General features: G+C 47.8%; 1 protein-coding gene across 4 annotated transcripts in view; it reads right to left on the minus strand.

The window, feature by feature from the left end:
• Positions 1-26,320, minus strand: part of Cacna1d (calcium voltage-gated channel subunit alpha1 D) — a 303,221-nt gene that overhangs the window by 27,822 nt on the left and 249,079 nt on the right. For 2 of the 4 annotated variants that reach the window (XM_051140957.1, XM_051140965.1), the window contains 9 exons: positions 20,561-20,644; positions 13,711-13,755; positions 13,162-13,290; positions 10,444-10,509; positions 9,000-9,091; positions 7,372-7,531; positions 6,710-6,837; positions 6,475-6,571; positions 1,536-1,638 (listed from right to left, as the gene is read on the minus strand). In XM_051140957.1, the coding sequence (XP_050996914.1) occupies positions 1,536-1,638; positions 6,475-6,571; positions 6,710-6,837; positions 7,372-7,531; positions 9,000-9,091; positions 10,444-10,509; positions 13,162-13,290; positions 13,711-13,755; positions 20,561-20,644 (904 nt within the window). The remainder of the gene's footprint in view (positions 1-1,535; positions 1,639-6,474; positions 6,572-6,709; positions 6,838-7,371; positions 7,532-8,999; positions 9,092-10,443; positions 10,510-13,161; positions 13,291-13,710; positions 13,756-20,560; positions 20,645-26,320) is intronic. The other 2 variants (XM_051140971.1, XM_051140975.1) reach the window with 1 other exon arrangement.

A 26,320-nucleotide genomic window follows, 5' to 3' on the forward strand; every position in this document is an offset into this window, starting at 1 on the left:
AAAGTTTATCAAGCCCACACAATTGGAAACCCACCACTGGGGAAAGATGATTTCCACCTGGGAATTCAAGAGGTACTCTCTGTTGCCATGACAACCTCCCTCAGAGAGAACCTATGTTCCTCCTTTAGCTCCCAGACCAGAAGGCAACTGCCTGTTCCTCCTCCCCTTCCTCTTCTTCTTTTCCTCCCTTCATTGTCCATCCATTTCCTCTCCCTGCTCCTCTTCCTTTTTTTTTTTTTTAAAGATTTATTTATCGTGTACAGTGTTCTGCCTGCATGTACACACACAGGCCAGAAGAGGGCACCAGATCACATTAAAGATGGTTTTGAGCCACCATGTGCTTGGTGGGAATTGAACTCAGGACCTTTGGAAGAGCAGTCAGTGCTCTTAGCCTTTGAGCCATCTCTCCAGCCCCAGCCCTCCTCTTCCTTTTTCTTTCTTTGTTCCCTTCTTTCCTTTATCCCCACTCCTCTTTCCGTCTCCCCCTCTTCTTCTTTCTCCTCTTGCATCTCCTCTCCCTCTCCCTGCTCCTCTCAATCCCCTTCCTTCCTCTTGTTTCTCTTGTTTTTTCTCCTCCTCTCCTCTTCCTCCTCCTCCTCTTCTTTCTCCTCCTCCTTCTCCTTCTCCACTGCACCCCAATCCTGCCTTTGTTCCTTCAGACTAAACATCACCCAAATAAGACTCAGGCCCTACTGTGGCACTCATCCCCACCTCACAGCCTTGACTCCTTCCTATAAGATGCTTGTCTTTCCTACTGATGCATCAACACACACAGCCATCCTCCTTTCCGAGGCTCTTTAATGCTATTTGTGGCATAAGAGGCACATGTTGAACTGGAAGAGGCTAGTTCTGTTGGGTAGAGCTCCAGGTTGTAAAGAACAGCTGCCCTCTGACTGGAAACATGACTCTACTGTCCTCTCTCACCACCCCCCCCTTCTTGTCTCTCATAAAGGCTTCTAGCTCCTCGCCTCAGGCTCACTCCCTGAGACCCTGCAGCAATCTGCTTGCCATGCCAACCCCAGAGGCACATTCCACTGCCAGCTTAGCCGGGTTTGAGTAGGGCTGAGTGTGGCACGATAAAGAGCAGAGGTGAGATGTGGAGCAGCTAGCACACCCCACATGCTGACCACGGAGTGTGCGCCGTCCACCCAGCCTGCTGAGAACTGTCCCTGCCATCTTTTCCATGCAGCTCCTTTTTAGGGACAGAGAAGTTACTGCCTGCAAGCGTGAGTCGCCTCACTGACAGTGCTGGTGAAGAACAGCTGGAATGGGTCACCTGTGGCTTTTGTCTATGTCCCCGTATGTCCTGCAGTATAGTAAGCAGTGTGGTGAGTCACCTGCAGACATTATGGGATGGAGCAAAGTATAAAGGAAAACCAGAAGGGATGTGGTGGTCAGTTGGCCAGACACACATATTCTCCCTGTAGTCACACCATTTCCCAAGGCACCCCAGTAATTAAGAGAAAGTCCAGAAGGGAGAACCAAAGTGGGTGTGTGGGGGGTGACGGCTCCCGCTCCTTCCAGGGAATGCTCACCTTCAGTCTTGATCTTGAGAGCTGTCCGGACCAAAGCAAACAGGGTTGCATTGAACATGACCGTCCCATCGCTGTTGAGAGGCATGTTCATGGCTACTAATCTCTGTAGAGGAAGAAAGAGCTCCTCAGGAGGATGCAAATACCCTATGGCAGCACGTCCCTTTTTGGTAGTCACACTTTGTTCATCCCTCATTCATGCTTTAGGCAACCCTCACTTCAACTCAACAGCTGTTTGGAAGCATCTCTAATATAGTTAATTACAGGTATCAACATAACTAGTCTGTGGCTGCCCAGACACTGGCTTAAATAACATCTCTAGGTATGGCCGTGACAGTGTTCTGACGAGACTAGCATTTTGTCATTCAACCACAGCACAACAAAGCCGAAATTTCCTTCTTTGCCTGCCTGCTTGAGGTGGGACACCAGTCTACTTCTGACTGAGAAGTATCGCATTGGTCCCCTGGTTCTCGGGCCTCAGTCCTCAGACTGAACTGTGCCACAGATCTGAGTCTCCCACTAGAAGATGACAGACTGTGGAACTTCAAAAGCACATATCACATAATAAACCTCTTCTTGTGCGTGCATGTATGTGTGTATACATTTATACATTGGTCACACATACAGACATACACATATAGATGCCCACAGAGACACTATCAGTCCTATTTCTCAAGAGAATACTGACAAAAACAACCCAACATCTGCGAGGATCCTGGGATAACAAAGGTCATGTTTCAGTCATGAAATCTAAGTGCCAACAACTAGATGCTATTTGGTGTTTAACAATTACTAATTACATTAATGTACCACAGTTTCTTTATCCATTCTTCTACTGAGGGACACTTAGGCTGTTTCCATGATCTGGCTATTATGAATAAGGCCACTATGAATATGGTAGAGCATATGTCCCTGTTGTGTGGTAGAGCATCTTCTGGGTATATTCCAAGGAGTGGAATTGCTGAGTCTTGAGGAAGCTCTATTCCCATTTTTCTGAGATAGCACCAGATAGATTTCCAAAGTGGCTGTACTAGTTTGCATTCCCACCAGCAATGAAGGAGTGTTCCTCTCTCTCCACATCCTCGCCAGCATGTGGTGTCACTTGAGTTTTCTATCTTAGCCATTCTGATGGGTGTAAGATGGAATCTCAGAGTCGTTTTGCTTTGCATTTCTCTGATGATTAATGAGGCCGAGCATTTCTTTAAGTGTTTCTCAGCCATTTGATATTCCTCTGTTGCGAAGTCTCTGTTTAGTTCCAAGCCCCATTTCTCAATTGGGTTATTTGGTTTGGTGGTGTTTAATTTCTTGAGTTCTTTATATAGTTTGGATATTAGACCTTTGTCAGATGCAGGGTTGGTGAAGATCTTTTCCCAGTCTGTAGGCTGTCGCTTTGTTCTGTTGATAGTGTCTCCTGCCTTACAGAAGCTTCTCAGCCTCATGAGGTCCCATTTATTAATTGTTGAACTTAAGGCCTGGGCTGTTGGTGTTCTGTTCAGGAAGTTGTCTCCTGTGCCAATGTGTTCCAGGCTCTTCCCCACTTTTTTTTCTAACCGATTTAGTGTCTCTGGTTTTACGTTAAGGTCTTTAATCCACTTGGACTTGAGTTTTGTGCATGGTAACAAATATGGATCTAATTACATTTTTCTACATGTAGAAATCCAGTTAGACCAGCACCATTTGTTGAAGATGCTATCCTTTTTCCATTGAATAGATTTGGCTTCTTTGTCAAAAATCAGGTGACTATATTTTCATATCTGGGTCTTCAATTCGATTCCATTGATCAACCAGCCTATTGCTGTGCCAGTACCATGCTGTTTTAATTACTACTGCTCTATAGTACAGCTTGAGATCAGGTATGGAGATTCCTCCTGAGTATCTTTTATTGTATAAGATTGTTTTAGCTATTCTGGGTTTTTGTCTTTCCATATAAAGTTGAGAATTGACCTTTCCATGCCTTTTAAAAATTGTGTAGGTATTTTGATAGGGATTACATTGAATCTGTAAATTGCTTTTGGTAAGATGGCCATTTTTACTATGTTAATTCTCCCGATCCATGAACAAGGGACATCCCTCCATCTTCTCAAGTCGTCTTCAATCTCTTTCTTCAGGGACTTAAAGTTTTTTTTTCAAACAAGTCCTTCACTTGCTTGGTTAGACTAATGGAATACTACTCAGCTGTTAAAAACAAGGAATTTCCAAAATTTGTGGACAAATGTTTTGAAATACAAATGATCACAATGAGTGAGTTAACTCAGAAGCAGAAAGAATCAAATGGTTTATACTCACTTATATCTGGACACTAGCCCAAGGGGCATGTCCCATGAAAGTCTTATCAGGAAAGTGGGACAGAGGGGAGGACATCCTGTTGGGACTTTAGGCGAGAGAAGCATGGGAGAATGGGGAAATAGAAGGCTCCAGAGGGCCCTAGAAACCTACAAGAAGAACATTATGACGGGTGGATCTGGGCCCAGGAGTCCTGCACAAACTATGACACCAGCCAAGGAATATATGTGCAGTAAACATCAAACTCCAACCCAGATCTAGCCAATGGTCAGGACATTCTCCACAGTTGAGTGGAGAGTGGGGACTGACTTTCACACAAACCCTGGTGTCCCATATTTGACCATGTCCCCTGGAAGGGGAGGTCTGGTGGCACTCAGAGGAAGGATAGCAGGCAACTAGGAAGAGACTTGATACCCTATGAGCATATACAGGGGGAGGAGGCCCCCCTCAGTCACAGACATAGGGGAAGGGAGTAGGGGGAAAGCGGGAGAGAGGGAGGAATGGGAGGATACAAGGGATGGGATAACTATTGAGATGTAAAATGAATGAATTAATAAAAAATAGTTTAAGAATAAAATAAAAGATAAAATGATATAAAAAAAATTACATTAATAACTAAATGGCATTGTCCATGTACTCAGCTTGTACTCGTTAGTCAGCTCTCTGTGTCTTGGGGCGAGATCTCCCCTCTAGGCACCTCCTTCAGGATTTTATAATACTTTAACGATACAGCAAATACGAAGGCCAGGCTCAGGGCCTGAGCCTGTCACCCAGTAGAAGCCACTCCTGACCATGACCCAGAGAGAGTACTGTCAGCAAGTCTCCAGAAGCAGAATGCCACGTGCTGTCTCCAGAGCTCTCCATGGCTCCTCCGAAGGCTTGGCGTTTCAGAATAGACCCCTACTACCTACTTCTCACCCCTCCCCAGGTACCTCGAATACCAGTGTCAAGGAGAGTCACAGGAGAACTTGGGGGTAAGAGACACCCTCTTTGGGCTCCAGTCACCTCATTGTAAACTCAGACAGCAAGCCAGGCTGACAGGCCTTGCGAGGATTGAAGTAGATCACAGACACAAAGGTTTTATGCCTTGCATGTGGTAAGGGTTAAATAAATAATGTTTATATATTTTTTAATTTCTCGCTAGGCATGGTGGCATATACCTTTAATCCTAGCACTCAGGAGGCAGAGGCAGGCAGATCTCTGAGTTGGAGGCCACTCTGGTCTCTACAGGCACTTCCAGGTGAGCCAATGCTACATAGTATGATCCCCATCTCAAAAACAAAACAAAGCAAAACCCAAACTTAAATGATTTTTAAAAAAATTTTTTTGGCTAAAATTTTATAGCAAAAGGTCTAAATGTTTTTCCTGCCCTCCTGAAGGACTAGAATGTGGTTGCCTAGGCAACCTCCCTAAATTTCAGCTCCTACTGTCAACCTTTGCTGTCTCCAAGTCAGTGTGGCCAAGAGGACTGCGGCACGGCACGTGCTCACTTTTCCTGACCAAGGCCTACGTCAGCCAAATGAATGGCTTTGTGCCTTAAGGACACTTGGGCCCTTAGGTAAGGGAAGCTGGAATGCAGACAGAGATGGACTCAATCTGCTGGGCTCCATGCTGCTCTTTGGACTGGATGGGCTTCTTCAAGGAGCTCAGCAGGCAAACCTTGTACCCCTGCTGCTACAGTGACATGAGACTGTTTCTGTGGGATCTATGGGAGAAAGACCAAGGTGAACTGAGGCTCCACACGACCAGTGTGGGGGTGACAGAGACAGGGTAGGAGACCTGAGCTCATCCCAGGGACACTTGAGCTTCATGCCCCAGGGAGGGCTCTACAGAACTGTACAGCAGCAAGGCCACATGCAACATGCCACCATGTCCGCACTGCCAATCTAGGGTCGGTCTAATGTCTACCGCTGCCAAGCCAAGGCCTAAATTGGTTCTTTCCTCATTACCCTCTCCTCACCTGGCCTGCTTCCTCGGCTAGCAGTCTCCATGCTGCCCGCGCCCCTTCCCCCATACCCACTGCCTGCATCCTGGCTGTCCTGTTCACTTCTTTCCTCCAGTCGGCTTCGTCATACCAACACAATCAACTCTGAGGTGGTGGCTCGAAATTCCTGCCTCTCCCCCAGACTCATGTTCTCCGCTGGGTTCGGAGTAGCATGGAATATCAGATCAGGCCCAGCTTAGGTGCGGAGCCCTCTGCCACTTCCTCTGGTCACGTGGTGGCCCAATGGCTTGCTGTTGGCTGGGCTGAAGGTCCCCTTCTCTTGCTTCTGTCTGCTCTGTATTCCCTTCCGAGGAGCCCCGCCTGCCTCTGACTGACTCCTGTGTAGCCTGCTTTTTTATGCTGGTTTGCTGGTGCTGGGCATCAAACCCAGGACCTGGCACGTACTCAGCTACATCTGCAGCCACCTGGCCCTGACCTAAATATCACTTCCTTTGACATCTACCCCAGTGACAAATTGCAGCACTCCCTTCACTTTCTAATTATTCCTGACAGGAGCCTAAGTATTACAAATTTGAGGGTGCCTCCACGGCAGAAAGCATTATTATCTCCACACATCCAAGACTGTAAGGAAGGCTTGGCCGAACGTCAATTAGTGTATATGTGTAAGGAACAAAGCAGTGGAGAGGTTGTCTGACTCAGAGGCAGGACACTCACCTTACATGCCACTCGGTGTGGACATAACTTCCCAAATCCCAGGGGAGGCTGGATTCGTCGAAGCAGAGTGACCACATCAAGGTGTTTTATCCTTCCCCTGGAAGTAAAACACAGCCTGAGGTCCTAGGCAGCACTCCCCAGCACGAGCTTTCAGTCTCCCAACTCCACCCTGCAGGATCACCACTGACACTGACATAAGAACGCCCATAAGCCAGATGGCTGCTTGTCAACTTACTTTGCTTCAGGGTCATATTCTGACCATATTCTTTTGAATTCGTCCAAGTGGTGAGGCCCCAGAATAGACCAGTCCCGCGTCAGATAGTCAAAATTGTCCATGATAACAGCCACGAAGAGGTTGATGATCTGGAAAAGTCAACCAGGAGGGTGTTTCAGGGGTAGTGGGAGGGACCCCTTACACTGCTATCCTCCTCCTAACTACAGGGGCATGGAATATTGGGACCCATGTATCCAGGTTGCAGAGGCAGGTCACAATACTCTCTCACTGGAGAACGGTTAGGAAAAGGGCAGGAGTCTGACCAGATGGCTCGGCACACACTCAGGAGGAGGCGGGTGGGTGCATTAGCTGGCTCCCCGAAGCACACTGTAATCTTATAATTTAATTGCAACTAGAGACAGCTCACACTTTGAAAGCTCTTAAAGCCATGTGCAGTGGCTTTGAAAATTTCAGAAAGGAAACAGTAGTTTATCAGCGAGCACCCAGCCCAACCCAGATGGCAGTGACACGTGCTGGATCAAGCAAAACTGCCACCTGCCTGCTAGGTCCCAGAATAGGTCAACTGCCTCAAAGCATTATGACAGGGCAGCGTTACTGGTCTGAACCCCAAAATGGTAAGGCAGTTGTGGAAATGGAAAGTGGGGGCTGTTGAGACCACTTACCAGGAATGCGCAGAGCATATAAAAGCTGATGAAATAGACAATGGCGAAGTTGCTGCCGCAGGTGTACTCCTCTCCCGGGTTGTAATCTGAGTCTGGGTCACACAGCTTCCCTGGGAGGCAGGCAAGCATGATCTCCTGCCAGGCTTCCCCTGTCGCACACCTGTTTATATTAAGAGAAAGGGCTTTAATTGGGGAAGGGGCAAGGAAAAGGTGGGGTAGACATTTGGGAAGAAAATTCTTAACTTGTGCAAAATGTATGTAACTGTAGCAATACCATTTGGATTATCAGATACAATTTAGTAACTAGAGGCCCAGGTATAATATGATTTATAAAAGTGTCCAATGCAATTCTTTATGTAAATGGATATTCCCTTTTCTCTGTCTCTTCTTCAAACGTTCCTATTGCAATTATTTAATGATTAGTCCTGATTGAGTTTGTTGAAAGGAAAGAGTTGGAAACCACCTAAATTATATGCAAGTTGTTACAGTTACTGGAGTTATTAGATAGTGCTTCCTTGTTTCTAGAGAGTTCTCTCAGTGTAAGGAAGATTGTTTGTAAAGTTAATTAGCTGGGATTAAAAATGATCCCATAAAATATGAGGCTATAATGCTCTGTATTGGCTTTGCAGAATATGTTAGTTGTGAGCTTTGCCAGAAAAACCAACTCCACCATTTGGGGCCAAATTTAAAGCAAGAAATTATTAAATATTAAATAATGACCAAGAGATGGACTTTGGCCAGGACCATTAGCCTTAATTTCCTGGATGGAATGGCCTTGAGCCACATGTTGCAGGGGGCTTATAATGACAAATTTTTAGGCCACCATACTTTCCCATGAGGCTTTGTTCTTGCCCAAGAACTACAATTTCTAGCATTCCAGGGTGTTATCTGGTTCCTGGGCATGTCAGGCATACAGGTTAATTTTGGAAATTACAAATGCCCCTTCTGTGTCTGTTTCCCTGGCTGTGTTCTGGCACATTCTTCATGCATGAGTATCTATCTACTGTGTGTGTGCGTACATATGTGTGTGTGTGTGTGTGTGTGTGTGTGTGTGTGTATCTGTAGTGTCAGCTACCATCTGAATGGCCCCAGCAGTTTTAACAAGGCAGGTAGTCCCTCTCTAGCTGAAATGCTGGTTTGGTATAAGAACACAAAATTGGGCCCAGTGAGATGGGCCAGTCGGTAAAAGGGGTTTGCTGTGCAAGCCTGATGACCTGAGTTCAGTTCCCAGAACCTGTGTAAAATGAAAGAAGACTAATCCCACAAATTTGCCTTCTGAACTTCACATGCACACAGTGGCATATCCATCCCGAACATATATCACATGCACACATACAAACATATACACATACATACATATGAAATAATAACAATGTCTTCTAAAGGTATAAAACAGCTGAGCACAGTAGAACATTTTGAGAGGCTGAAGCAAGAGGACGGTCATGAGTTTGAGGCTAACCCACACTACAGGGTAAGTTCCAGGCCAGCCTGGGCTACACACTGAGATCCTGTTTCAAAACAAAGAACAACAATGACAGAGCAAGTCTGTGCAGACATAACCAGGAAGAGCAAACATGACCCCACCCCTTTCCTAACTCTAGGGTACCCTCCCCCCAGGACCCGGTCACCTGAAGAGCAGCAGCACCGCCTGGGGAAACGTCTGGAAGTTGTTGTTCCTATTGATCTGGTTGTTATCTCTCATGGCCACTTTGCCAAACATCTAGACAAGGAAGTTATTAAAAGGGAAAAGACAGATTTTTGTCATTGTTACAGTTTGGAACTTAACGGGCCTCCCGAAGTTCACGTGGTGAGAAGATTGTTCTCTGCAGGTGGCACCGTTGAGAGGTAGCAGTATGACAGGACCTGAGGTCATTGGTCCCTCGGGTGTGTCTTCACAGGGGAATGTAGGAAGCTGACACCCAGCATCTCTGAGCGGTTCTGTCCCATGATGCATTTCTACGATGGTGTCCTGCCTTGTCATAGGGCAAAACAGTAGGCTGTCAATCGTGGACTAGATCTCCTCAACTGCAGGCCATAGGAAACGTTTTCTCCTTGAGTTAATTATCTCCAATATTTCAGTATAGCAATGAAAGGCCAGCTAACACAGTCATATAGAAAGATTTATGTGATTTTAGAACTAACTCAGGTCTAATGAACAACTAGGGCTGCCTTAGGACACCTGCCACTTTCTGCGCTTGGCATAGATCCGCTGGGTACAGCGTGTCCCCTGAGCTGCCTCTTTCTCATGAGGGCATATAGCTCTTGTCTTAAAACTCCCAATAAAATTCCTACAAGCACTTCTATGCCTTCTGGACAAGAAAATAAATAAATACAACATCTCTCTGTGCTGGAGTTACCTCATCGCCCACCTGCTCTAGTCAGGGCAACAGCATTCCACCCTCTGGTCGTCTGGACCCAGAGCTGTTCACCGCCCTCCAGCTGCCCCATGGTGTTAGGACCCAGCTGCACATGGGGCCCCAGACCTTTCCCAACCCAGGAACACATGCTGCAGCCTCTGAGCCTAAGAGCCTGCATCCATGCCTCCCTGGAGAGGTGTGCTGTCCCGACTCAGTCCTAACCAAGGCAACTGGAAATCCGTGAGTAGCCCACGGATGTGACAAGGAATGGTCCTGCCGAGTATCAACAGGCTGTGGACTGCTAAGTGCCTTCTGTCATCAGGACAGAGCACATGGTCTCCAGCACTGATGACTGGGGCATCCTCTTCCACTGGGGCGCCTGCGGCATTCTGCTGCTCAGACCGACCACAGGTCCCCTCATCTAGGTCACTCTCCTAGGACATGAGTGCCTGTGTCGGCGGGGAGGGCTGCTAGCACAACACACTCCTGCTACATCTTCAGCTCTGCATCCTTCTGGGTCTGGTTTCCCCTGGCACCAGCCCTGTTGTGGGAGCTCAATGGCACCTGAGGGGCTATAAAGCTCTCCTTCTCTCCTCAGTACCCAAGGCATTTGGCTGAAAACATCACAGCCTTGTCTTTCGGCTTTACCTGGCCTAAGTTTGGACCTGGGGCCACCTTGGAAAGGGCCCTGTGAGGAAAAGCAGCCGCCGCTTACCTGCATGCCGATGACTGCATAGATGAAGAACAGCATGGCAATGAGAAGGGCAACGTACGGGAGTGCCTGCAAGAGACAAAGCGCCGGGGTTGGCGGGCGCTGGGCACCGCTCCTTGCGCCTGCTCAGCCCTCAGGAGGCCCGGCCCGGCACAGGGGTCCGTGCACCTGCATACCCAGTGCTATGAAATGTAGGCAGGCACGGTTTGCTTCCCACGCTTGTTATTACTCTGTGCTAACCCTACACGTTTCCCCATATAGACTCATGGATGCCAGCGAGCTTTAAATGTACTCTGCAACCTTCATGAGAACGCAATTGACCAAAAGTGCTCCCAAATGCCAGCTGCCCCAGCTGCCTCCGTTCCCTGTGTATCTGGGGTCGGGGCTAGGGAGTACTTGTAGAGCAGCCAAGAAGCTTCTTGATGCACCTTGATTCTGGCTTCCCTTCGGATGAGACCTCGGGAGTAGAATTACTGAGCCAGAGAGGGTCAAAAACCATTTCAGAATGCAAACCACTTTAAAACGCGCCATTGGCAATACAGTTTATGAAAATATCCTCAAAGAGACTGCAGGTTTTGCTGGACCTCACAGTTAACACCCCTTGAGGTCGCTCGGCCCTTTATCCTGTCATGCGCCCAGCCTGTTTGTTTTAACTTGTCTTTAAGATAGCAATGTAGCAACCAACCTAAATAGCCTTGGATTTCCTATGTAATCAACTTTACAACCTAAGATAATGCAAGACTATAATAAGTTATGTACTCCTCTATGCCCTTGGCCCAAAAAGCAATTCATGCATGCATGTGTGTGTGTGTGTGTGTCTGTGTGTGTGCGCGCGCGCGCACATGCGCATGTGTGCTATAGTAATACGTGCTAAAAACAGAAAATAGGTTGAAAACAATTTTATAAAACAAATATTTTCCACAAGTGTTGAGATCAGCACCCAGACAGAATGTGTGGTGTGCTTGCAGCACTGAGTGCTCTGGGGTCTGGCATAAATCACTCAATCCCTTGCAAAGCCTCTGTTAAAGATCCCTGCCAAGTGGCCCTCATTCCTCCTGCATGTGATGCTTTCTATGCTGCGTAGTAAATGCAGAGCAAAGCCCTTTTTTAGGGGCAGTGAGACAGTGGTCAGCCTGAGGTATGGCAAGAGATAGGGACAGATCAGATATATACAAACGACAGACTGCAGGCAAGGCAGCAAGTAAAAATAACAGACAGACCGAAGTCAGGGAGAAACGTGGAGACTTCAAGCTTTGGGCTACTCTCGGTCAAATTAATCCAAGGGGAACTGGAGAGCTTTCTCTCCTTAATGCGGCTCGGGTGTACTGTGGGGTGTCTGGGGCTATCTTTAAGGCTTTTAACTTAGCCAGGTGACCATCCGAAAACAGCTACAAAGTCAAGGGCTAGGCGCAGGAAGGAAAGAGGTTCCTTTTAAGAGCACTCAAACAAGTACATGTGTCTGGCCAGACCCGAGTTCTTTCACTGCACACCCCCTGGCAGCTTTTCTCCATCACCACACATGGCAGCTGCATCTATGTGCACGGTAGCACAGGGATGCCTAGGATGTTGGGCTAAATACAAGCCCAGGACTGTAATTTCCCTTCTGTGAGCTTTTGTTTTCTCCTTTCCCTAAACGCCATCTCTTTCCTTTCCTATTCACTATGGGGAAAAAAATCACTGTGATTTTCCACTGGTTATCCCAGAGGTGGTGAGGGGCAAACTTAGAGTTTCTCTTTATATAACTTGACTAATCAATGAAACACAGCTGATGAAGACGTGCATGGCTCACTCTGCAACGTGTGTGCATGTTCATGAAGTCCCTATCCAGCTGCACCTTTTACCACAAATCTGTATTTATTCCTTATCCTCTACCAGTTCAGTCTAGATGAGTGTAATGCCTACAGCAGGGCACCAGAAGGTGCAGGGGGAGCTCAGGAATGGATCAGCACCAATCTAAGGAATCATAGGTGTCAAATAAGGCCAGCTAGATACCTAGATAAAGTGAACCCTACCAAGCACCCACTAACCCCTTATAAGTACAGAAGCCATTTAAGAGAGCTATGTGGTGGTTTGGATGAGAAAGCCCACATCGACGCTTACATCTCAGTGCTTGGTTCTTCAGTTAGTGGCACTGTTTGAGAAGGATTAGGAGGTGTGGCTTTGTTGGGGAAGGTGTGTCCCTGGGGTTGGGCTTTAAGGTTTCAAAAGCCCAGGCCAGGCCCAGTCTCGGTGTCTATCTCTCAGCCTATAACTCGCAGATAAGATGAGAGCTCTGAGTTACTGCTCCAGCACCCATGCCTGCCTGAACACCACCATGCTTCCCACCATGCTGGTTATGGACTCACCCTGTGAAACTGTAAGCAAACCCCAACTAAACGCTTTATTTTATATGTTGCTTAGGTCACAGGCTGCTGAGCTTCAGGGAATGTGTAGTGACCTCCCTTTCTCAGACACCACTCTTGCTAGGCATTCTGGGCAAGCAAAAGTCCCAGAGACTTACGTTTCTTTCCATCTAGAAAATGTTGCGGATCTCTGACTTTCAGGGCCTAATGTCTGCATTTTGTTTAGCATCCCATAATCTCTACTGACATAGTAGTCACGGGGGAGGGGGCAGAGAGAGAGAAAGTGCATGCGCGCACTCCGGGGTCTTCTGGGACAGACGACAATCCCTGCCTTACTTATGCTCTCAGGGGCAGAGAGGGAAGTCCGGGTCGCTCTTACCTGAAAGGACTTGATGAAGGTCCACAGCAGTGTCCGGATGCCTTCCCCCCTGCTGAGAAGCTTCACCAATCGCATCACTCGGAAAAGACGGAAAAAGGTGATGGAGATTCTATTGCTCTCTTCAGAGTTCTGAAGGATTATCATGGAGAGGTCAAACCCAGCAGGAAGCAGAACGTGCAACACTTTCAGACACACAGCAACAGACGCAAACATGACAGAGGTGAGAACTGGAGATGTGTTTCTAGGGCCTTTCACCTCAAAAAGCATGGTATGAAAGGAGAAGTCACGTGCTAACAACACAGGGCTGGGGGGGGGGCCGGGGGCGGGGAGACTGCATCCACACAGCACATGCATGTCCACGTGTTCTACTGTGTTAGAGGAGAGCGCTGGGCTGCTCGAGAGTACTGGACACTGATGATGGATGCAAACCACTGCAGACACTGCTCTGGAAGGACGATCATGAGAATACAGAACGCCAGTGGAAGACTTGACATGGTCAAATAAACTCAAGGGGAAGGCCCAGCCCCTGGGACCAGCCCCTGATCTTACCCCAGGCGTGGCGGTTGGGAGAGGGACATTTTCACTTTCAGTTGGCTTTAAGAGATCAAAGAGTGAAATGTATTAATGAAGGGGGAAGGAAGCAGTGGCTCAGGAAGACAGTCCCCCCTTTTACCAGTGTGTAGTTAATGCCTTAGGTCAACACAGCTGCTCTCTGCCTGAGAAGACACACTATTCTAGTCTAGTTTCCTTGTGGGGATGTGATGTCTCGGGGGACTGATGTCTAATCAAAGACTGTGGGACGTACCTTAGTGGTCTCTAAAGACACAGGTTCAGAGAAACCTGCTTCTCAGGCTCAGTCAAAGGAGCTGACCTCCTATAGCAGGCCTCCTGGTCCAGGAGAATGGAATGACTCTAGCCACGGGGCAACCAGTGGCTCTGCCTCTGGTTCCCATACTTAAGTGTTACGTGTGCTCCATAGGATCTGTGTCTCTGCTGAAGGGCTGGGAGGCCTAATCAGTGCAAGGGACAGAGGCAGGCTTCTCTCCAGCAGCCTGCACTGCTTGGCTTGAAGTTCAACCTGACCCCAGTCAAGCAAGCACTGCAGTCTTCAGGACCCTGGAAGGGCCATGGCCCAGCTTGTCTGAGCCCCAGCAGCTCTGCCTCACCTAGGTCTGTGTGTCCAGGAACGGGCTCATTTGCTTCTCTCACCTCCGTGGAGGCCTGAGCCCTTCTTCACTCTACTCAGTGCGGGGAATTGCTGAAGAGATTACAAAGATGAGTTTTCCCTTCCCGGAAGCATCTTTAAGTGGCAATAGCCAGGATGGGGAAAGGACAGCCTCCAGTCTCTCCCACCACTAACTGTCATTTCCACTGAGGCAGTGGGTCTTCTTGAGACTGGACAAAGGGCAGGCTCCTCTGTTGGTGATTCCCAACGAAGGCTTTCTGTGGCACACAGTAAAACTATACAGGGAAGGTAAGTGGGTGTGCTGCTAGAAGTTTCCTTCCCTGGGGGAATGGGGAAAACAAAGGCTTGTTTCTTAAGCTGCTTCCTGAGACCAAACATAGGAATTCTATGAACCTTAGTAAAATAATAATAATAATAATAATAATAATAATAATAATAATAATAATGGGTTTGGATACATCAGAGTACACTTGTAATTCAGCAGTGACTCTGGACCCAAATCCTGACTACTAGAGAGGGCTCTTGTCCACCTAGATACGCAGAACAGGAGCTCTATGAAGGCACCTCAGAACCCAGGGTCATTAATTTTGTTAAGTTCTTTTATTGCCTCATACCAGAATTAACAATACTTCCTTAAAGGAATGGGCCTTCTTCCCCCCTTTAATTACACAGGAAGCAGGGTCTCACACAGCTGGGTTGGCCTCAAACTATGATTCTCCTTGTTTCTGCCTCCTGACTTATGGGGTTCCCGGTGTGAGCCACCGGCATTTAGCTTATATCATGAGGGTTTTGTTGTTATTATTATTTGCTTTTTAACTTAAAGCTTTAACACACACAGGAATTAGCTTCCCAGGACTCTTGCCCCCACATCACTCTCCCTAAGGGCCATGGAGAGAGAGGCATCACTCTTGCCCAGGCAGCTAGATGGTGCACATGTGTATACTGTGCATATGTGCAGTTGTGTGTGTGTGTGTGTGCACCTCCATCTGTCTATGCTCAGAGGACTGGAGAAGGCGGAACAAGGCCCTCTACAACTATGTTACCAAAATGCCCATAATGTATGTGGGACCTGCAAGAGCATCAGTAAGTCTGCTTTCTCTGGCCTCCCTCTTCTGCTTGCTCCTCTGGGCTGCTCCATGACAGGCCATTTGTGATCTTCTTCCTTTGGGCTGATGAAAGCTGGCTAAACTGACTTTTGGAGTGAAATGTGCATCTTTTTAACTGTATCCGAAGAATGACAATCATCGAGCGTTAAATTTGAATTTTTTTTGTTTTTGTTTTTTGTTTTGTTTGTTTTTTTGAGACAGGGTTTCTCTGTGTAGCCTTGACTGTCCTGGACTCACTTTGTAGACCAGGCTGGCCTCGAACTCACAGTGATCCACTTGCCTCTGCCTCCTGAGTGCTGGGATTAAAGGCGTGCACCACCACGCCCGGCCCTTGAATTTTTTTTTTGAGACAATGTCTCACATAGCCCAGGCTGGCCTCAAACTCACTGTGTAGCTGCCTCCGCCTCTCATGTACTGGGACTACAGGTGTGGACCATGACACCTAGTCAAATTGTCTTTTTTTTGTTTGTTTGTTTTGTTTTGTTTTGTTTTGTTTTAAGAGGGAGGAGAGGAGACAGCATTTGTCATGGGACAAAGCAGTAGACCACACCACAAAGGGATGAAAGAACAAAGCACTTCAGGCTGCATGCACCCCCAGAGTGGCCTGAGACATCGCCTCCACAAACACACATCCACACAAATCAGCGGGCAAGAAGGACTGCTATAGGGGAGGATGCTTCAGCAGGAGTTGGGGACCGTGCAAGTGGCCAAAGTATCTTCTGAACTGGAAGGCCCCTAGGATGGCTTTGCTCCATCTGCAAGGAAGGCAACTTCTCTGACGCTGGAAAACGCTGAAAAGCACCCAGAGCCCACATGCCACCCAAGAGTTATTTTCGGGTCCTTCTATCCTTCAGGAACTCTGAAAGCCACCAAGCTATTCTCATGTGCTCTCAGGGTGGAGAAGTTTGGTCCCTAGCCCACAGCGATGTTGGGCCAAGTGTTCAGCAGATAGCTTAGGGCAGCGGAGCCGTCACAGAGGGCAGGGCCGCTGGAAAACCCGTGTGGGCTGTTCCAGTGGGGCAGGGGCTGTTGGAATTGGTGAAGGGACAGGATTTGACTGTGAGGGGATTAAACTCCGCCTCTACTGCTTTTTCCCAAGAGATATAGGGGCATTTGGGATGGAAAGGGGTATAAGTGACCTGGCACTACGCTCAACTTCTGAGATCACTCACAGGTAAGCCTAGAGGACACGAGGCAGGGGAAAGACTTGCTCCCTACATGCCTTTCCTTTCAAGAATGGCCTTGAGGAGCTGAGTGATCCATGTTTAGTAGAATTCCACTGTTAACTATAGGTTTGGAACAGATAGCTTCAGTAGCTTCTGCTATTGCAAGTTCCTATTCCTCAGCCTCGTCCCTGGCTACCTACCATATGAGAGCTAAACTATTAGCCCTCATTCTGACAACAAGCAGATTGAAATGGTGGAGACCTGGTCTAAGCTGGGCTCTTGACAAAGCAGTCCTAGGATCTGGGAGTGAGCCTCTGTAGATTTTTTTTTTTTTTTAATGTTTTTTGCTAAACACAAAACGGCCACAATTTCTAAGCAAGACCACTTTCTCCCAGGCAACAATGGTATGGAAAAAACACAAAATATCAGCAACAGCCATCCCTGGGTCAGAATGTTTGTTGCTTGGTCATTTCAGAACTCAAGGAACAAACAGGCATCCAAGAGACAGCAAAGTCAATCTATCGGGTGTCATCCAACATCCAACAGTTAGCAGCTTGGTGAGATTACAAAGGTGAAGGGGACAGGTCCAGGAAAGCTGTCACGCCAGGAGCAAACAGGGCAGGGAGCATGGAGGGGACACAAGAGGGAAAGAGCCACGTGAGCATGCAAACAGGACAGTGCAAAGGGCCACCCCTTTGTTTCTTTTCTTTCTTTCTTTCTTCTTTCTTTTTTTTGCAAAGAATACAAACAAGTTAGAGTTCTCATTGTCTAGATCATTCCTGGAAGGCTGTGCTGGTGAGTCACAGTGCCAGTGTGACTGACCAAGCAAGCCTGAGCTCAGGCCCCCACCAGGGACGAGGACATACGGGAGAAGAAACAGTTTAGATGGGCACGGCTGATCTTTAGCAAGTCCTGTGAAACTCAGTGGAACACCAAAGGTGGGAAGCAGAAACAAAGTGTACAGTCTCTGGAAGCGCGTTTGCTTAACGACTTCACCGTATATATGATTATATATACTTGCCGCTACAATTTTCTAAAAATAAAACCAACATGAAAAATCAATTAGGCAACAGAAAAAGAAGACCAGCGGAGTCTAGGGGAGAGAGCATAGCGGGTTAAACATCACAAAACATGATGATGATGATGATGATGAGGGCAACTCAAACCAGCCAACAATGGAGCAACGGCTTTCGTGCTCAGTTGACTCTGGACGACAGGAGACAAGGCCACTGAGGATGTGACATGCGTTGCTCTCCAGGGCAACTTGGGGAACTGTATGTATGGAGGAAGGACGCAGGAATAAATATTCCCATTCTTACATATCTTTAACATCAGAGATAAAGAGTTTTCTGTCTTTTTTTTTAATCTTTTGTTATTCCCAGAGCCTAGCTCCAAGCCTACAAGCAGTGAAATGGGTGTTGAAGATGGAGTAAATGAACAGGGAGCAAAACTTTTGTGTCAATGACAGTGGACTGACAACTGAGATCTTTGTACGTAACCCAGGGTAGGGAGCTGCCAAGGCCAAGGTTAAGAAGTGTTTGGTCTCAGAGTACAGCTAGTCAGAGAAAGGCCACTGACTGACAGCAGGTTTGGGAACTGGGAGCGTTCTCCAGCGCGAGTCTTTGGTGAGAGCTGGCTATCAGGAAAGAGGCCTTGCACAGACACCGGATGTAAACTGCTAACTAGACACACAAGTGTAGGGCTGCCCAACCCACAGAGAAGCACAGCTACCCTGAGACACTGCAGGCAGGGCCAGGTCAGAGCTGAGAAGCAGGGCCAGCGCCCAGCCCGTGAAGCAGGTGTTGCTGCTGAGTGTGCTAGGTCATGCTAGCTGGCCAGCAGGTGGGCAGCATGAGAAAGCTGGGTCTAGCTGGTCAACAAGCCGTGGCGACATCCTGGTACCCAGGAAATAAGAGTTTATGACCTCTGGCTCACAGCACCTAAAAAGTCTGTTAGGACAACAGCTAGTGGTATTTTAACATCTGTCATATGTTGTTTTTGACCCAAGGGAAGTTCCACCATAGATACTCCAAATGCCTTGAGATGATTAAAGCAGTCAGATGCTATGCCACATGGCAGTCAAGGTAGGGTCCTGCTGTTCTTGCAGTAACACTAGATTATTTTACACTCAAACGTCACTGACATGAATGACAAGTTTATAGCTGGCTATAGAATATGTCTCATAAAGTTGAATTTATACTGTCTGGGCTCAAGGTTGCTATGTGTATGTACCCAGGCCTAGTAAAATGTCCTTTTACCATCTTGACATTGCACGGATTTTGGTGTGACAAAGCTTACTTTATACTTTGGTGGCCATGATAATATCTTCAAGTCTATTTCACATAGTATACAGGAAGATTGCACAAACTAGTGTGTCTTCATAACCCTTTGTTTTAATAAGTATTTTCACAAATAGTGACATCATTGTATTCCCAGCAGATATATTCACTCTGCTGGGCCTATGAGTGAGAAACTGAAGCCTGGGTTCAATAAGTCAAGGTTGAAGTAGGGCTAGAACTGCCAGGTTATTGGCTGTCCAGCCATCCATGCTGACTGACGTCAGCCTGTGCTCATTGGACCGTTCCCATTTGGTCCAGGAGGTCTGGGCACCAGGATGGAGCAGACAGCTCTCAGCTGTGTATATGTCAGCCAGGCAGAACAGAGCGCTTGAGTGGCAGGGGCAGCACTGGACTGGCAACACAGAGCAGAAGGCAACACCACGCAACAGGACTTCCCCTAGCTTGGCTCACCGCTATGAAGGGTATAGACGCTGACACTCACTGAAACCTATAAATGGACAGGGCCCTCTTCTGTCTGCCTTGGACCCTCACTTGAGGAAGCTGGTGTCCCCCTTCTCAAACTCTGATGTGTGAGTTGTCAGCCTGCCTCTGGTGGGGACTTGATTTGCCTATTACACGTGTTCCCTTGTTAAGAATAAACTGCACGTGGCGAAGAGGGCACTGATTCACGACACACACCGGTAACACTCTTTGGGGTCACCAGCTAGGTTGAGAGCGGACTCAAAGCTAAGAGAACAGTGGCGGCAGCCACCTCAGCCCAGGCGTGGCTATAGAGGTGTCCTGTGCCATCACAGAGCCATCCATCCTATAGCTGGGAAAGCTGAGACTTGAAGGTTACCCAGCTAGAGAGCGGGAGCACTCCACTGGTGGAGCATGATCTTTTAAAAATAACTATTTTAGTTCCAAGGTGGCACATTTTATGCTCAAGCCTCCATTTCTTTAGGGGAAGGGGTGGACATAGTACAAGGGAAAGGAGGCCACACACTGACTTTAACCTTTCAAAGTGGATTAGTGTCTGAAACTCTTATGCACATGGAGATTCACGGGTGTGGTCTCTTCCACATCAGACTTAACGAACCACGTTAAGGGACACGAAGTTTGCTACTTACATTCACTTCAGTTATAGCAATATCAACGACGCTACCAACAACAATTAAGGCATCAAAAGTGTTCCATGCATCAGTGAAATAGTGCTGTTAGGCAAGCATTCAGAAGCCACAGAAGACAGGAAGCACAACAGGAAAAAAAGAAGAAAAGGACAGCGTTAACAATGTGCCACTCGACTGCTTGGGAAAAAAAAAAATCGCCCCAAGACAAACATGTCATAGATGCGTCACTTTGGATGGACTTTGACAGAGCAAATGGAAACAACCAGAGACACCCTATCTTACCTTGCCTACTAGTGCCTGGGGTCAATGGTGCCAGAGAGTCAACCCTGCAAAGGTGATTTGTGTCTGCAGAGGCCTTGGGCTAAGGCTCTACTCTAGAAGGCTCTTTCCCACAGCCTCTGTGAGGAAATGTCTAGTTTCCGATCATGTGTGACTGGGATCTGTGACTTGTCCAGGTGATGCCACATCAGGGCAGGGAGCAGAATGTGCAGACAGGAGAGAGAGGACGCAGGCCACACAGGTGCATACTTACGTCGGCTTCGCTGAGGGCCACGTCTATAATGCTGCCGATTACGATGAGGGAGTCAAACGTGTTCCAGGCGTCACTAAAATACCCCTGGACAGAGCGGGCAGGGGCAGATGTTTATGAGCACTTATGAAGGGAACATCACATGGATCATATGAGGGGACGCATCCGAGTCCCCACAGCACCCGTAGCAACCAGGGAAGGGGTCAGGAAAGCCAAAGGGGAGACAACAATACTGTCCACTGGTGGAAAGGGGCACAGAGGGGTGGTTGTGCTCCCATGTGTGTGAGAAAGGGCCTGAGTGAGAACGGGCATGGACAGGGGCACATATGTGTGTACACACACACACACACACACACACACACACACACACACACACACACACACACACACACACACACACCACATACCTATGGCCCTGGACAGGTAGAGGGTAACCCTGTCCTGACACCCAGAGTGTCCACCCCAAACCTTCATGAGCTGATGAAAGAGTGAGGCTCCCCTATACCTCCCCGAGTCTTCAAGCTCCCCTCATTTCCCCTTTCCCACTTAAAGCCACCAGATCAGCAGCACCCCCTCATCCTCACTAGTCCTACGGTGCAGCGGGATTCCCAAGAGCTCTTGGTTTGAAGGAAGGACACAAAGAGACTCGTCTAAAGGGCCTCACTTGTAGGGCGGCAGATGCAGAGATGCATAGAGCCTTAGAGCAGAGTCCTGTGGCAAGGACACTCTTGCTTGTGGAGTAAAGACAAGTTGGAGCAGGTCCTGTGGGGGAAAAAACCCTCTAGGATGAAGAGGATGTGCCAGGGCTCCCAGATGGCCAATGGCCTCCTTCTACCCTGACCCTTGCTTTTCTCTGTTCTCTCCCTCCTCCAGACTAAGTGAACTCCTCTAGATCCCCCAACAGCCTCCCTGGCTCTTTCCCATCTCCTGATACCTATGCAAGCCCACTGACCTTAATCAGCTCAAACCCACTTCCTCCTTTGAGGCCAGCTTCTTCACGGAAGTTTCCTATATCCGTCTGACTGCCTCTATACTCTCTCATACTGAGTGCCTTTCTCACACCTTCATCCAGAAGGTCTGCCACACCAAAGCCTTCCAAGGATGAGGACCACATAACGTATCCTATCATCACCTCCACCAACTGTGTCAGCAACCCAGAACCTTGAATCCAGTCAGTGTTTGATACAGGGCCATATCTTTCTCCACAAACTTGTACCTGAGTTTTTCCTGGCTCCTCGTTTTTTAGGGACTTGTATCTTGTGTCAGTTCTAACATACTTGAGACTTACAAATGTAGATGTATATTCTCTGTGGTTTATGCCTTCCAGGACCTTCACATGACATCCTTAACTGGCACCTGTTGACAATGGACACCATGGGGAGCCATACCAGAAGTGGGGGCTACATTCGGTACAGAGCTAGAGGCTTCCAGTTGCCAAGGCTATATTGCCAAGATCTGTCTTGAAAAGGTAAATCATGTTTTAAGAGTAAAAATCTAGGTCTGAACTCTAGAAAGGGGGGCTCAGCATATATACAGTGAGTATATTTACAGCCAAATGAGGAAAAAGAGCAGAAGTACTTTGAAGTGTCAAGGCCTAGAAGCCTATGATCAACTGCAGGGCTAGAAGCCTCTGCAGAGCCACAGCTATCTCTTGCACTATGGAAAAGATGGACACGATGACTCCTAACAACAGGATGTTTCCTGTTTATGTCTAATGGCACTCCCATCCATCAACATTCTGACTGATGCTTACTGCTTCCCTTTGTTACTGCTGACAACGAGACTCCCAGACGCAATGTCAGTGAGTTCTGATCTACTCTTGGTCCCTCCTTTACAACTATGGTGTCTCTTACACTTGGCCCCCACTGGCTGGTGCTCAAAAAGTTCTCTCTGAAGTTCATGGAGCTGACAAACGGAAATGTCCTACCTCAAATCTAACAGGAATGTTTACTTAAAAGCAAAGCTCACAGCTCCTCAGCTTGCGTCTTATGAATACAGGATTCTTAGCTGGTCAGACAGAGGGAAGGCAGGCACTCCTGATTTATGGACACCTCATGCGGTCTGAGGCAAGATAAAGAGCTGGCCCCAGGATACAAGACAGCCTCCTGCTTCCTTCCCAAGGCAGTCTCCTGGGTCACACAGAGCCTTCAGCATCACAGAGTACTCTCAAATGACTTACACTGCTGCAAGTAGTTCTCTACTTGGCTGCATCACCACACACTATGTTGATGGACATGTCCTTGCCCCGCTCCCCACACCCTTTTTATTTTCTCCAGACTCTCTTACAGGGTGGAATGAACTCCTCAAGCAATGCTAAGACTTCAAAACACTAACAGAGCACCCAAAGGCTGGGCCTCCTTCCCTCACTTCCTGACTGGCCTGTGTTCCAAGCCCTGCTTTTCTCATCTTGCCTGGTGGATGTACAGGAGGACAGCTCCACCCTGTGCGCACTGTGAAGCAACCCCTCTTGCAGCCCTGATCTTTCCACAATGATCGGTGTTCCTGTCTGGGTCATTCCTGGTACACCATGGTGGATAAAATCCCTCCAGATCAGCAAGATTAGGGTTTCATACTCCCTGAGAACTTTTTCGAAGTCTGATACATAATAACAGCTTTCACAGTTCCAAAATGGCGCCCACATCCTTATAGTTCACAGCCCAAAGGCTGACACGCCCTCCTCTAGCCCACAGGAGGTTTCATGGTTCACGTGGCTGGAGGGGAAGGCTCTGCCCAGGTGCTCTGACAGTCCAGGGGAGGCAGAAATGGCTGCCCTCCCTTTCTTCCCACACACTGCTACCCTGTTTAGTAGCCTCCCATTTCGTGAGATGGCTGCCTGGGCCATGACTCAGCTCCTCCATCCTTTCTGCACTAAAGGCACCATGGTTCCTCACACAGGGCCGTCCCCACCTACCCTCCCACATGAAGGAGCAACATACGCCTCTGTAACTGAACCCTGAAGCCAGGGCCTCTCAAGTGGAGCCAGCAGCTAACAAGCACATCTTCTACCCCTCCCTCCTTCCCTCCCTCCCTTCCTTCCTTCCTTCCTTCTTTCAGCTCTACCTGCCTGAAAAGAACAAGTGAGTCAGCTGCATGTAATGGCTTTTATTATACAGACATAAAATTTCTGACATTTCAGTTATTGTGCTTAATATTAGGTCTTGGGTTTTTGTTTGTTTCCTTGCTTTTTCTTCTTCTTCTTCTTCTTCTTCTTCTTCTTCTTCTTCTTCTTCTTCTTCTTCTTCTTCTTCTTCTTCTTCTCCTTCTTCTTCTTCTTGGTCTTCTTCTTCTTTTTGGTCTTTTGAGACAGGGTTTCTCTGTATAGCCTTGGCTGTACTCTCTTTGTAGACCAGGCTATCCTCAAACTTTCAGAGGCCTGCCTGCCTCTGCCTCCCAAGTGCTGGGACTAAAGGTGTGCGCCACCATGGCGCCAGGCTCTGTTTGCTCTTTCTCAATATAGGGCTTCCATGTGTAGCCCCGGCTGTCCTGGAACTTGTTCTGGAGATGGCTAGTATGTTTAAACTGTTGATGGGACATGGCCTAGACTGCTCCGAGAGGAGATTCTCAATGAGGGACATCTGCATCAGGTTGGCCTGCTGACAAGCCTGGGAGCAACTTTCTCAACTGGGTTAACTGAAGTGGATGTGGGTGGCACAGGGTCCTGGACTGTGTAAGTGTGGACAGGTAGCCTGTTGACCTGACCTAGGACACCAATGAGAAGAACTAGAATTTAAAGGCTGGGGGCTGGGGCCTGGGGGTTGGGGGTTTGGGGGTTGGGGGCGGAATTGAGGAAGAACACTGTGTCTTGGTGAATCTGTTCTCCTCCCATTGGCTAGCACAAAGCACTTACGCAAGCCATCACAGAAACATTGCTTTTCAAGAGCAAGACTGGTGCTACTGTTTTAAAGGTTCTCTGGATTATAATTTGAGGTCATCTGAGGCCATGAAAACACCTTGCTGAGCAAAACAAGAAGGCTTGCACGTGGTCGGTGGAAATCACCGATTTAAAAACTTTGATTGCAAATTAGCTTCTCTGGTATAGCAGTATTACTCATCTGTTCACAGGACCCTGGGCATTCCGCCCAGGCTTGCAGACTCACTGGGCCAAGCAGTGCACTACAAGCCATTGATGCACTGGCCTTAGAGGGTAGTATGGGCATGTACACTCTCATATACTCACACACACAGGCACGCATGTATACACACAAATAAGCACACACACTTAACGTGCTTACATGCTATGGGGTGTGTGTGTGTGTGTTCTCCTCAACCTGGGCAAGCTTTGGAGAACTGCAGAGCTTAATCACCAGGCACAGGAGCACATGGCACAGGGTTGCTGGGAAATGTCCCATGGGAATGTTCCGTGTACATTTCTCAAGAACTTTCCACATTCTCACTCTGCAACCTTTTCCGTCAGTTCAGACAAGTATTGTTCAAAGAAGTATAGGCGAAAGAGAAGCAAACCAGAGTCTCCAAGGAGGTTCTGATGAATTTGGAAACAGAGGCGATGTTTATGTATGTAGATATGGACAAGTCACAGTATGTAACATCTAGCCATGCGCAAGGTGCCAAATTTGACCCCACTGCAATCTCCCCAAGTCATCACTTACAAATGTCCTTTCTTTTTGGTCCACAAAGATCCGATTAAAGATTGCCTAAGAATTACTTCAAATTAAAGAAAGGAACAGGCTGGAATTCAAATTCTGTATAATTCTGAGTACACGAAACCAACCATTTCTGAAGCTGTACCGTATTTGATGGATACATCCACACAGAGTACAAACACCTAGGACCAGGCTCTGTCATTCTCTCTTCTGAGAGTTGTGTCTATGCTAGGAAGGAGACCCCACAAGTCATCTCAGCTCGGCTCAGCTCCTCAGTCTAGGGCTTTAGAATGAAAGAGGACCATTGCCTGAGGAGAGCGGTGATGGTGTAACAGTGTGAGTGACAGTTTCCAGTATGGTGCTACACGGCAGGCACCCTTTAAACGTTGAATGTAATAAGTCTTCACTCTCCACCACATCCCATAAACTGGACTATGAGTCTTCTCATAGACAGATGAGGAACCGGGCACAGGGCAGGGAAGTAACTTAGCTAAGCTAGTAAGGGATGGACTGAGGGTCTGGGTTCAGATGTTTCACAGTGGTGCTCTCTGATGCCCAGCTTTATGGCTTGGAACACCTCAGCCCTTGGGCTTTGTGGGGCTGGACTGACTCCCTACCAAGGAAGGAGCAATGCACTCATTCCTTCAACAGAGTGAGTGCAATGTTGTTCGTGATTCATTTTCTTGCAAACAAGTGCAACTTTTCTAAGTCCAACAAAAGACGGGGCATCAGCGAGAGGTACTAGGACCTCCCATAAAAGGTGAAAAAGGATGCAGTCAGCCAGCAACAAATAAACGCTGTCTTCCTGCTAGAGATCTCAGAGTGAAATCAGGGTCAGCTCTTTCTGATGGTTATCAGACACTCCCCCAACTACTCAGATAAATAAGCTACATTTTCCTGAGACAGCATGACATGCCACGCTAGAGACAGAAAACTGGGTTTTTAAATGATCATCAGCCTACAAATTCCCAATTCTGTTCTATCTTTTTCTCAGAATTGTTTTCATAGGGTTTTGGCTTTGCACATTTATTTTCCCATATGTATAGCAGATGTCCTAATCAGATTTTAACGTTCTCAGATGGTAAGCTACTTAGCTCGCAGGACAGTTTAGCATAACTTAGTAACATGAGGCTAAAAGAAAGCAGGACCCTTTCTCGGGTGG

The sequence above is a fragment of the Acomys russatus genome, chromosome 3, assembly GCF_903995435.1.
Source record: "Acomys russatus chromosome 3, mAcoRus1.1, whole genome shotgun sequence".
NCBI classification, from domain to species: Eukaryota; Metazoa; Chordata; class Mammalia; order Rodentia; family Muridae; genus Acomys; species Acomys russatus.